The sequence below is a fragment of the Xiphophorus hellerii genome, chromosome 3, assembly GCF_003331165.1.
Source record: "Xiphophorus hellerii strain 12219 chromosome 3, Xiphophorus_hellerii-4.1, whole genome shotgun sequence".
Classification (NCBI taxonomy): Eukaryota; Metazoa; Chordata; class Actinopteri; order Cyprinodontiformes; family Poeciliidae; genus Xiphophorus; species Xiphophorus hellerii.
In genome coordinates, this window is record NC_045674.1 from 15,342,255 (window position 1) to 15,355,873 (window position 13,619).

At 40.0% G+C, this 13,619-nt stretch overlaps 1 protein-coding gene across 3 annotated transcripts in view; it reads right to left on the reverse strand.

The window, feature by feature from the left end:
• kcnn3 (potassium intermediate/small conductance calcium-activated channel, subfamily N, member 3) overlaps positions 1-3,587 on the reverse strand; it is a 92,612-nt gene extending 89,025 nt beyond the window's left edge. Inside the window, exons 1-2 of one of the 3 annotated variants that reach the window (XM_032558696.1) lie at positions 3,032-3,587; positions 1,295-2,415 (exon numbers count right to left, since the gene is read on the reverse strand). In XM_032558696.1, coding sequence (XP_032414587.1) covers positions 1,295-2,389 — 1,095 coding nt within the window. In that variant the 5' untranslated portion in view covers positions 2,390-2,415; positions 3,032-3,587. Of the gene's footprint in view, positions 1-1,294; positions 2,416-3,027 lie in introns of those variants that run through there. The other 2 variants (XM_032558697.1, XM_032558698.1) reach the window with 2 other exon arrangements.
• Positions 3,588-13,619: the final 10,032 nt, after the last annotated feature.

Genomic DNA, 13,619 nt, shown 5'->3' on the forward strand with positions numbered 1-13,619 from the left:
CTAAACTTTTATAGCATCATTTATTCACCAACTGGATATATTAAAAGACCCACAGTGGTATAAGACTGAGTCGGAAATTTAAATTATGGACTCAGTGTAAATACAGGTGATTTCAAAAGAAACTGCTGCACGATAAGTAATGGTCATCTTTTCTTATTCTGATGCTAATCCAAGATTCAGCAAAATGTTTTCAGGGTTTTGAGTTTTTAAATTTGATTGTTAAAAAACTAAACTGAGAGGAATTTAGCTTTGCTAAGCAGGGAACTGGGGCTGGGATGGTTCCAGATTTTCAGGACTTGAGCCAGGGTTTATCTCTGTGGAAAAACAAAGAACTGGTGCTTAGTAAGCACTTGTACCAGTTAAGCACTGGAACCAGTTTGATGGGAAAGGCCCCATAGAGACTGTTGTTTGCACGAAGTGCTGACATAAAATGCTACAGGCCATTTACAATAACAAATCAAAGTCATTTTGTATTTATTTTAAATGAATGAAACCCTGTTTTCACGCACTGTTTTTCTACACACACACAGTGTGACACTGTCTCTGCTCCTAACATTAACAGTGAATGAGCTCTTATGGGAGAAAGACTAGAAAAGAAGGTAAGCTGTTATAATAGTCTTCAAACATAAATTGTAATTGGCTAAAACTAGTATCAGTGCATTTTTGTAAGATACACTATATTTTTAAAAGCAAATATTAGAGGAGCTTTTTATCGTATCATGCTGGCTGACGCTATATTTATGTAAAAGACATATAATTTTACTGCAAGAGCTTATAATTTATTCATGTAAAAATACTTCCTTTTAGTCTTAGAAAAATATGACAAAAATTCATGTTGTGTCTAAAAATTTGTGTTAAGGAGCATAGCCAATATGCACAATTTTGTTAGCATTGTAGACAATATTTGGCTTGAAAATGTTGGTAAAAAGTCTACTGTCTGGTGCCCTGACACTTATCACCAGACATTCAACAACTGCTAATCATTTCTTTTTTAAAATAAATTAAAAACATAACAGTACACAAAAGATTATGCTCCCTTATCAGTCATCTCATGAGACAATTGTTGCTGATTTTGAATAAATAACTTATCTGGTTTTCAATTTCTTAGCGATCATGTTCACTCACTTATTTGAAGGAAAGGATACCAATCATACCAGGCCACAAAGTAAACCTTTTTGGTATTGCCTTCTAATATTTTGCTGCTATGTAATGTGTGTAACATATTAAATTCCTCATGTAATCAGCAGTAACCTGTCTGACATTTCGTCATCATGTGAAGATACATCATACTCACCTTGTTGTACACTCCCCACGACAGCTCAGTCTCAATCACCATGACCACGATGCCAAACATCCCGAAGATGAGGGCGTAGTCGCTCAGCCTCTTCCTCTTCTCGAATAGCGCCCTGCGATGCCCCAACTTATAGCCAATGTTTTGGTTCTTTCGTTTTGGGGCCTTGGAGGTGCTGCCTCTGGCCCCACTGCCCGTTGCCCCGACCCCTCCCTGCCTGCTGCCCCGCTCAGACTGTCCCCGCCTACTCTCCACCAGTGCGTGGTTCTGGTGGTAGATGGACATTTGGTTGGACGTGGAGTCAGTGATGTCATACCCTCGTCTGGGGTACGGTGAGTCTTCTTTGGACGAGATCACAATCTCTGGGGGGCTCTGGATAGGGGGTTGGTGAGTAGATGACTGGGTTTCTGAGTAAGTGGGAGGGGCGTCTCGCTGTCTGTCATGTCCGCCAGACGCCGTTGCCCCAGCAACAGCCGAAACGCCACCCTCTTTGGTTTCGCTGCTGCTGTCCGATTCAATGAGGTTTCTCCTGGAGGCGCTGAGGCGGCTCAGGGGCTTCATGACCCCACCTGTGTACTTACAGGAACTCATGGCAATCTCCGTGAAAGGGTTACTGTCCCTGCGGTGGACAAGTGGACTGGCCTGTCTGTGTTTGCTGCCCCTGTCCCTCTCCCTGTCACGCTCTCTGTCCCTGTCCCGCTCCATGGAGGGCGAGTGGGAGGAGTAAAAGAGGGCATTATAGACTGGGGAGTTGTCTCCACTCAGGCTGTGCTGGGAACCCAGGCAGGACGAAAGTGGGGTACTGGTGGGGTGCAGGGCATTGGGAATGGGCGGAGGCAGAGGCTGGGCTCCGGAGGAGGACAGAGGTAACTTAGGGAGGGGCGCCGGAGGCAAGTTGGGTGTGGCGGAGGACGGCGATGGGGTGCTGCCATTCAGGCGATCGATACTTGAAGCTCCTGTATGGTTGGAGTGGTTCGATCCTGGCTGGTTGCCAGCCGTGGAGGGATGGGATATGCTGCCCAGAGGAAGGAGGAAGCGCTGGTCCTCATCCTCGCTCCCTCCTAGCAGAGCCATGCTCAGAGAAGGGGGAGGCTCCATAGTCAGAGCTGTGGCCAAGCACCTGACTACAGTTTAACACACAGAGGGGGAAAGAAACACAAACAGAAGATGATTACTCACTTTTTTCTTCATGCAACACAACAGAGCAACAGACAAACATGAAAGGGAAGGACTGAGATCAAAACGAATGAGGAGCAAGTCTCCAAATGTTGGGTGTGTGTGACAAAAAGGGCCAATAGAGTGCAGTGAGGTGGCATAATTTGGAGGAAATGTTATTCCTTTAGTCACATTTGAGTCAGCTGCCCAGCCAGCCACTCTCTCTATCCTCAGTCCCTCTGATTCCTGGTGTCTCCTTGTTCTCTCACATCCCACAGCTCGCCCAGAAATCTCTCCCATAAAATGTCATCTGTGTTACACTGATGTTGTCAGTCAGGGGGGAGGGAGGGAATCCTCTGGCTTTACCCCCATAAAAATCAGATCAGGCTTAGAGACTCTGAGAATAACAATTTCACATCTGTCAATTTGCCTTTGCAGGAGAAGCGTGGCTGCAACGAAGGCTCTGTTAACCATAAGTTGGCTGCGATCAGCTGCCGGCGACTGATCAAAATGCAATAACCTACTTTCAGTATGATATAACCAGATACCTTCACTACCCCTCCCGACTGTTCCCCCCTTACCTACCTCCGACCTCTTCTCCCACGATCCTTGCCCCCCAGGTTAGGTGCGTTCAATCACTGGCTGGTTGAAAAACAGGACCACCACACTTTTTCTTTCTCATGTTGTCAGAGCCATCCCCCTGGTCTTTTTTTCCGCTTCGTCTCCTCTCAGCCCCTCCACAGGTCCTCGTCTCACCAAAAGAAAAGACAAAATTTGCTCGTCGCTTCTTCGCAGAATGAATGAATGTCTCTCCCTCCTCCTCCTTACTTTGAATGTTCAGTTTGTTTCCCCTAAAACGATCATCGCGTATGTCTCGACGGTACACATTTCTAACCCGCTTCAGGGAGAAGATGATGGGGAGGAATAATCCACTGGTGACTGGATTAAAATCGTTCCAACCTGTGGCTGCGCGTCAATAAAATGTGCAAAAAGGAGAGAAACAGAAAGGGGGGAGAAACTCGCCTGGGTGTGATTTAACAATCCAAAGATGAGCAGTAAAGTCTGTGATTAAATATGTGACAACAGCGACTATAACACTCAATCCCCAGCTCCCCGTCTCTCCGTCTCTGTCTCTCACTCTCTCCTCCAACTTCTCTGCGTCCTTTCTCCGCCTCCAGAACCGCCGCTCCTTCCTCATTGGACGCTGAAGCGAGCGCAGAAAACAGGTGGCAGGATATGCGCGCGATGTGGCCGCCGAACGGATGTTTAATTTATTGTACCCTGGTTATTTCCGAGTAATTATTATTTTTATTGCAACCCCAAAAAACATTACCCATATGGCGATGTGGCATTTGGTGCCGCTGAGACCACATTATAGGCGAGAACCACGCTTTTGGTTGCGTATAACACCTGTGTATATATAAACACGTCTCTGCCTGTTTCTCAAGGCAGAGAAACAGTGTATTATTTTCTAGTGTAGTTTCTTCAATACATTTTGTTTAGGGGGGGAGTAGTTTTCCCTTAAAAAAATTTTTTTTTCAAGAATAATGGGACAGAAAATAAAATTTTCCCTATTAATCTTATAGAAAGACACATAATGAAATTCTGTTGTGATTTCATGCTAGTTTAAATCAGTCAACATTTGGCAGTTTTCAGATCTCAGATGCCAACTTATAATGATTCTTGCCTGCTAGCTGGAACTCAACATCTCTCCCTGTAGGAGGTGGGCCCACTTCTAGGTGACCTCCTGCTGCCCTTTGAAGTAGAGACTCTGACAGGCCCGGCTCCAGGAGAGAGCCCAAAAACATTCAGATGAGATTTTAGAGCCCTTTGACTTTACTCTCGTAAGAGGCCATAGTTCACAAAGGGGAAAATTTTAAGTGCTGGTTTCTGTGCGGGAGACAGTATTTTCCTCAAACAGAGACGTGACTCTGGTAAATGTAACTATTACTGCTCTCCTCTGTTTACGAGTGATGATACTTGGAGCAGGAGATAAATAGACTCAAGATTTCATTGTCTTCTTCTGTAGTTTAGCCTTATTGGACTCCAGCACAGACCCACAAATCCACAAGCCACAGCATAGATATTTTCCTTTCTGGCATAGGATTAATTTTGGATCCCCTAAAAAGAGACAGGAAAACAGATGTTGGGATATCCCTCCTGGAACTGACTTCCCAATAACTGATGGACAGCTAATGGATGGACAGGTGGAAGAAAGACATACAACAGAGAAAACAGAAGAATAAAAAACTGGCTCTTGGAAAGTCATAAATGTATGCATTTATGGTTGCTTATACATGTGTTAGTGTTATATCTTTGATTTCCATTCTTGTTTTTTATTATCTGTGTTTTAACATCAACCTGCCAAAGGGACGAGAAATAGAAATGTATCACTTGGCTATAGTCTTTAGTATGCATTGTCCCATTGTTAAAAATAAACTTGAAATTAAACTTGAAACTCAGACGCTTGTAAGAAAAACTAATTAAATTGGTCTATCCTTTCCAACTCTGCTAAGTTTTAATTACTCCAGACATGACTGCCAGACTTAATAAGTAAGTCATGAAAATATGATTATCTTTGAAAATTATTTAGTGCTATTTATTCAAGAGACAATTGGAAGGAAAAATATTCAGTCTTGATTAAATCACTGTTAGCTTTTGAGTAAACAAAAAGTACCAGCTTCACATTTGCAACTCCCAAACTTAAAGGTTTTACCCCCATTGGAGTGGATTTAACTGGAAGTGAGAACTAAAAGTAGATTCTACTTAAGGTCGCATACAAACGTGGTCTCTGCCTTGAGAAACAGTATATTGTTTTCTAGGGTAGTTTCTTCAATACAAGAAGTTCCGGGAGTCAGTTTCCTGTTGGGGTCTGTAATATGGAGCTCTCATCTTCTCTGTCGTTCCAGTTGCTCTTCATAATCCAAAAGCAATAATATTAAGATGATTGGTGAGTCTACCTTGATATAAGTCGTGATTATCTCTGTGCACATGTTGACCAGGGTTTGCCCTGCTGCTCTCCCACTGGCTGTTGGAGATAGGCACAACTCCCGGCGCCACCCTTAACAGGATTAGGCAGTTATAGAAAATGGATGAATGCATTTAATTCCCCTCATTAATCTCCCATTTGTATTATTATTATTAATATGACCTAAAGGCACAATCTATCTTATAACATTACTGATTTAATATAATCCTACATAATTACACTGCATTATCCAACCTAATCTGTTTCATTTCACATTATGCTTTTTTCTACATGCCTTATGCACCTTAATCGGATAAAGGTGGAGGGGGAGCAGATTAGACCGTTTCTATATAACAGGTCAACCTACTGTGCTGCACCCTTATTATGCAACTTGACACACATCAATAAAGATAATATCATGTGACGTTGAAGACAGGAATCCCACCAAATTGCAACGCCGTGGTTTTAGAAGCAATACCAATGTTGAATCCAGTCCCGGTGTTTCTTGGTGATTTTTGTGTTTTTTTCGTGGTGTTTTCTTTTTCTCTGAATCTGAAGTTGGATAATTTCATTTATTTGTTCCTCATGACTTCAAATAAGCGTGGTAATCTGATGCATCTGCCCAGGGCACACTCGTGATGGGTCAGTGATGGAGAGAGGCTGGTTCAACAAGCTGGAAATTGTTGGAATCAAGGCCCAAGGAAAGGTCAGAGATCACAAGTGCAAGCCATCAGATCAAAGCTACTTGTTTATTTAGCCTGATTAGTGCAGACAATGTAAGACTTGTGTTATGTAAGGTGATTCATATCTACTTTTTTTCTTGTTTTTTAATAAGCAATGAATGGATACACTGTATATATGGTGTAGGCAACCTCAATTGAATGTGGGTGAAAAAATGACAAAACAAATGTTTTTTTTCCAATACAATTTTCCTTAGATTACATCAGCTTGCACATATTTGGAGGGGAACCATTCAGTAGATTGATGAACCAACTGTGGTTGAAAAGATTATTATAGATGTCTAATAGTCTATATCTAGGTATGTTGAGCAGACAAAAAAACATACAATACACTTATTTTTAGATTTTTTCCATTAAGTATTTTTACGCATCAACTATTGTTTCTACACTCATTAAATCTATGATTTAAAATCTTAGATTTCAGCAGATCTGATAAACGAAATAACACTGATGGGATGTAATTTCTCTTTTAATAGTAGTTATTAATTGACATTATCGAGACAACCTTCTTAGCAACACCAGCAGGTCTATGGGAAGCTGCTGCAGTAATCATGCACCCTGATGGTGATTCACATGAACATTTATGTCCTGTTCAGGTTAAATCAAAAAATGTTTTTGTAATGACTTATAAACTGCTACTTTTCTAACTTCCTCAACCAGCTACTTGTGCTGTAGTCACAATCAATAACACAGTAATATATGTTATTGGCTTTAGAGTAACAACTGCACCAAAAGAAGATTGTTTTTGTATATTGACAGCATGACCCAATGTGAAGGAATTTGATGAATATTTGTACATATTCTTTTCTCCCAGTTATCAACAATATGAGCGAGATGCCAACAAGTGGCAAAAGCAGCTAAAACAGCATAAAGTCAGTAAAGAACAGTGAACTTGTGTGGAGAAGATCATATGTGGGAGGCATCCAATAAAAGTATGCTAGTTTAGAAAATTAACTTGCCCCCTCAAAAAGACACAACAAACAGTGTTTTATATTTTTCAGTTCATTTCATTTTGCTACGTGTGAAGTTTCTGTTGAATTCAGTCACCATGTCTTTCACTCCCACCTCCGTCCACTGATGTCGGTGGATGTGCTGCTTTTTCCATTTCTTCATACATTTATATCATCTAAAGAGGGCATTTCTGCTACATTTTCCAAATAAGGACATAGAAACATCAACTATTTAGTCATCTTAGCCATACAAAAAGAAAAAATAATAGATTGTGAAAAAATGAGTTCTTACACCCTAAGAAAGAAAAAATATATAGATGAATATGAATGTGGAAGGTGTTCAGATCATGCATATTGCTGACATATTCCTCCAATCATCAGGTCATGTGTTAAGACAAAAACATCATCATGTAAAAGAAAAACATCTCTGGTATAATTCAGTGATCTGGCAGCAGGGTTGCAAAAGCAACCGAGACAGAGTTTGACAACACAATGAAGCGCAGTAAATGGAAAAAGGTGTGCCAGAAGCCCAGGGGGAGATTAGACCTGACAGAAAATAGAAATGGTGTCAGGGCGCACTGTATACTTTTCACAAGTCTTAATATTGTCAAGGCTAGTGGTCAGCAGCAGAGGATGGAGAGTCTGGAGCAGGAGGGGGAGAGGGGGTGACGGTGAGGAGAAATGATCGGCATTCTGGATGAAAAGGTTGGCGAACAGCGCTGCCCTGCAGCATATGCACTGTGAGAAATATGAATGGGAGAAATAAGTGAAGAATAAAGTGAATAATAAAATCGAAAACAGGAATAATAAAGAGGGCTGGCAGTTGCTATGCCTACTACTCTGTAGTACACAAACCAGCTCTTGTTCCGGCTGCTCTATCTGTCTTTCTGATCTCCCTCTGAGTTTAAAGCCACGTCGGAGCTATAGGAAATGACACTGTATAAATCACATCAGACTTCTTTATGAACCAGCGGCAGGTTGGTGCAGGTTGGTGGAGGAGGAAATGGAGAAAGAGTGCCAAGCAGGATAAAAGTTGTTTTAAAAAGAAAAAAGGAATGAGTCAAAAAGGCTCAAGAGAAGAAGTGTGATAAAATACAGGAAGGTCTTTTGAGAAAAGTGCAACCTTCAACAGCAAAAGCAGTGAATGACGTTATTTTTCTATTTCTATTCAATATAGCAGCCATTGCATTATAATAAAAACACACCTGGGAAGAGAAGGAATTTAGAAAAAAACTAAGTTTTGTAAAAACTACCTGAAACAATACGTATGAAAGTCCATGACACCCCACAAGGACATAAACACTGACACCGGATAGAAAGAATAAGCACTAAGGAGCGTGGTTTTGTTGTGAAAACATATTTTTTTGTCTTTTGAAAAATACAGCTCAGGAAAAAATTAAGAGACTCCACTGCACTGAACCCCATTGAAAACCTCCTGGTTATTCCACCAAATATTGATTTCTGAACTCTTCCTGGGTTCGTTTAGTATTGTTGTTTCTAAATGAATATGAACTTCTTTTCTTTGTATTATTTGAGGTCTGAAAACACTGCATCTTTTACATTATTTTGACCATTTCTCATTTTCTCTAAATAAATGCTACATTTTTGCATGTAATTTCAGAGACATGTTGTCAGTAGTTCATAGAATAAAAGAGCAATGTTCATTTTATTCAAACATTTACCTAAAATAAGTAAAATCATAGAAAATGGTCATTTTAAATGGTCTCTTAATTTTTTCCAGAGCTGTATATTTGATTAAAAACAAGTAAAAATAAATCAGAATCACTACTTGCATTTCATCTTCTGATATTTTCCTTCCTTTCTTTGTTTTACTCTTGGTTTTTTTTTCTTTTCCTTTCACTGCATGGTTTTATTATGTGATCTATTTACAAATTGCATCCAGTGGATGCTCAGGTTTTACATCAACAAAGATCATTGATGAAGGATGAGTGATAAAGAAGATAAGGGATGAAAGTTGAAGGTATATGACAGAGGAGAAGGACAAGAGGGGGTGGAGGAGCTAGGAGTGAGAGAGTAGATAAGGGATGAAGGAGGTATGATGACAGGTTGGAGGAGGTAAAGATGAGGGCTGAAGGAGCAGGAACACTAAAAAAGATTAGGAAATAAGGGAGGAGTGATGAGATGAGGGATGAAAGTAGAAGATATGACAGAGAAGAAAGAGGGTTGAAGGAGGTACGAATGAGGAAGAAAGGATACAATAGGAGGAACGAAATGGTCAGGAATGTAGAGGAGGTAGGGACAAGAAGAAATCGATAGGTAAGAAGGTATGAACAACTGAGGGTGGGGTCTGGAGATTATGACAAATTATAAACTGACTGCTGGACAATTAGAGGTGTGACTGAGGCGTGGCCCTGCTCCCAAAACCAAACCAAACACATTAACTCCATCTCTTCACTGTCAGCAAAGTCAAATAACTTTTAAACAGCGTCTTTCTTATTAGCGTACACACTGAGGTCACATCCTATCTGATTTAAGCATGAAAGCCTGCCTTAACAATAAAGATGATAGCGAGCATTAAAGGTGGTCTGATGCTGAGTGAAGCTGGTGAGGGAAACTCACTCTGTGGTATTTGCTCTTAAGGCCTCAGTGTATCGGTGTAAAACAGCAGCTTCCATTAGCTACCGGTCGCTTAAAGAGCAGGTTAGAAAGGTGAATGTAAAATATGATCTGTCTTAACCAAGGCAAACTCTACAGAGGCTCTCTGGGAGGCAAATAGAAAAATCTAGCCGTAGCCAAAAGTCACTGAAACAACACATGCTTTTTCTAAGAGGATCTGGCAGAGAACCGTTGTTCTCTGGGTGTAAATTCACAGGGGATAACTCGAGAACTGAGAACAGGTGAGACAGCAGCGAGGTAACAGACGGGGAGCTCAGGAGATGTGGGTGTGTGACAGGAAACACAATGAAACAGGGCAATCTAAATGCACCAGACGTATTTCAGCTCTTTTCATGAAAGAAAACATAAATAGACGCTGGCTACATTTAATTATACCCCTTTCTAAAAACGCTTTGTTCCATGTTCCCTCTCTCCATGGAAATGTTGAATTGGGAGAAGATACAGATGTACTGGCGGGGCAGCATGTTTGACATGAATATAAAACTGTTGCAGAATCCCTATTTAAAATGATGTTTTGTGGTTGAAGTCTTCCAGACGCATCAGTTTTTACCCTAGAGAAACAGCAGTCCATTAATTACACATCTTAAACTAATGGCTAGCATAATGATTTAACAGTGTCATATTTTTCTTCAATAAATATGGTAAAAATTGAATCATATCTGTGAGGGTGAAATATTTTTCTATACAGATTCTGAAATACAGTATAATGTGAATGCTAATGGGGAATCTTATAATGATATTTAAAAATATACAAAACATACTACACAATATGACACAATTAAATGGACATTTTAAGCAGTAAGATTTTGATGATGAAACCTAGATTTAATTTAAACTTGCACAATGTATGAAATATTTATTACAAAAAGATAGATTACACAACATTGAAAACAGTGCAAACATTTTAAACCATTTCTCATTTTTTATAGTAAATTGTCAAAAGTTTCTGGTCTTGACTGATTGGCATTTCTTTAGGTATGAAAGTTTATCTCTTTAATTTGGAGGAATTTTATACCTCAATGATTCCATTAAATCAAGTATTGAATTAAAATGATCAGGACTTGGAGATAAATGGGGAAATAAATGAAAATGCAGAAAAAACATTCTTAGGCCTTGTACCTAGAATAACAAAATACTAACAAAGACCCTTTTCTAGAAATTCTCAAAACTGCCTGTTGCGTCCTAATGGTGCAAACTCTTTGGAATCAGAAAGTGGTATTTTCCTAAGTTCTTTGTCACGAATATAACAAAAAACACTCACTAAAGTAAGAGATTTCCATGCAGCCTGCAGCATATAATGTAGCTGCTGTGGATAAAAACATAGTGAGTCAAAGGCATAAACTATTTATTAACACTTTTGACAGTTTGCATCTCATTAAACCAGTGGCAGACATACTGTACAACCTCAATTTAGGAACACAATCCTTTATTGTTTGAGTGAACAAATTAAAGAGAAAAAGGCAACATTTAACATTAGGAGCACAACATTAAGCAAATCCTGACTTGCAACCAGAACATGCTCAAATCAGATAGGATGTCATTTCCAGAGCAGAAGTTGGACCTTTCAAGGTCTAAGTTAAAAAAAATGAACCAGAACACTAATTCATGTTTGTACAGTCAGAGATCTCACACCAGTGCTCGACATACAAAACGTATCAAAAGTGTTTTTTTACATTCTGGCAGCTTTTTTGCCTCATTAAACCACATAGTAATGTGCAAAGTCATTTTGAGAACATGTAACTTTGTGTTTAAGCACATACATTTTCAGACCAAGGTGTAAATAATTGCTACTAGTACTTAGTGTCACAATAATTAGGAAATCCCAGTAGTTTTCTAGCTTGCAAGTGTATCAAGCTCAGCTGAGGTGTATCATTCACAGAAGTGTAATTTTCAAGGCAAATTAAAGGCAGCACTGATGGAGAGCAGAAAATATAGAAAAGGGGTTTTCTTTCTATCTGTGTTCCATGATGACAGAATATGTACCTCAGCTGAACACTGGACCATTTAAATCCATGCCTGGAGCTTTCTCATTTGATTGTGCCGAATATGAGGCCATTTAAAACGAGCTTACAAAGATTAGGGCGCTGATGTTTGGGGTTGATATTCTACAAAAAGGAAGTCCAGAGCCAACAATTTGACACCTTTTCATATTCCTGTGATATACAAACCCTTTCAGAGCCAATAATTAAGCACAATATTTTAAAGAAATAAAGTAGTGTGATATTTTAAGAATAAGCAATATGAAAAGTCGTGTAGATTTAGAAACAAAAAACACAGTGTTGGACATTTGTTTAATTGAAAGAACAACTTACAATATAGCTCATTTTCCAGGTCAAATTTCTTAAAAGTTTAATAAATGGAAGTCCCCAAGTCTGTGGTTGTATTTACTATGCCCTAAATTTCTTAGCAGAAATTTAATGGCCTGAGCGCTATCCTGTTAGCAAAATAGGGCTTTATAAAATATGAGGTGCATGTGTGACAACTTGGCATTTGAGAGTTTGAGAAAAGAAACATAGAATATGAATTTATTTTTACCTACTCAATGAATGTACCTAGATCTATGTAGTGTGAAATTACACTGTTGCAATAAAAGATCAGTTTATTTCGGTGCAAATAAGCATGAACCCAGTACAAGTACTAGTACCGCTGTGCTTCCAAGCTCTTAAATGTTAGTTTTACACATTTTGCAACACATTTTCAATTAAGAAGTGAATTTTACTCACATAAAATTTGAAAAATGTTTCATCTCAGTATGAGTTTCCCTCATTTCCTGAGGAGGAAAAATGAAACATAGGCAGATTTTTCTCTTTCACCAAACAATTACCATTTAGTGACTGCATTTATGAAAAATGTCAGAGAAGTGATGAGTAAGTGCATTGTTAAGCTCTCTGGCTCTTCCTAATAGACCACTGGCCAGGCCTCGCTCTATCAGACATGCCCTAATTGTTGGCCTACACTGCTCCCTTTGTATCCTAATGGCTCAGACTGTACGAGGGGCTGGGAAGCTATAGAGTCTGAGGCCGACTGCTGCACATGCAGATGGATTTCTGCTTGGCGAACAGCACTCCATCTGCCTGAGAGGACTAATCAAATCCAGAGAGCGGGAAGCTGCAGGGGGTGAAAGGTACAGAGGAGGAGGAGGAGGAGGTGGGGAGGAGAAGAGGGGGAGTAAATGGTGGAGCTTGCAGAAAGCTGTGGGTAATGCGTCTGCTCTCCTATTTAAGCGGTGAGCAATCAGTGCAGAATATCTCGCCTCCAAACAACTGTGCCCTTTTAATGAAAAGAGCGACACACTTTTTTGGCACTCAAGCCCACACACACGCACACACACACATGCTCATACTCATACAAGCTTATTGACTCAGGTTTATTGGACTCTGCGTGTGTCTGAAATGCTATCAAACACAGAACCTAATAATAATCACAGTTTCACAGGCCCTCATATCTGATGTATTGTCGTTTTTGCTGTCAGGTTGCTAATATTTGGTGCTGGAAGGGTTCAGATGAAGACCAGAGTCAGTAGTGATGTGGCTGTGCTGATGGACTGGTTGTGAGTTTGTGTAAGCTGTCTGAAAATAAACGCCTATCAGTAGACTTATGACGCTGCAGGGTTTCCTCTCATACAAACTGTTCCTGAAAATCCAACACGCGGGGAAGACTGGTCCCCCCTTGTGTGATAAACGGGCGGCTTTTTGGGCTGCACGTTAGGGCAGTCAGTGATTAGCTTGGATTTTCACATAGAGCCTTATCAGTAGGCCAAGGAAAGGATGGAAATCTTGTTCCCAAGCTTTCCTGATGATGCAGTTTTTCAAGAACAACCGCTTAAGTCATGACCTCATTGTCCAAGCAAGAATTCCTGCACTTGTAATTTATGAAAT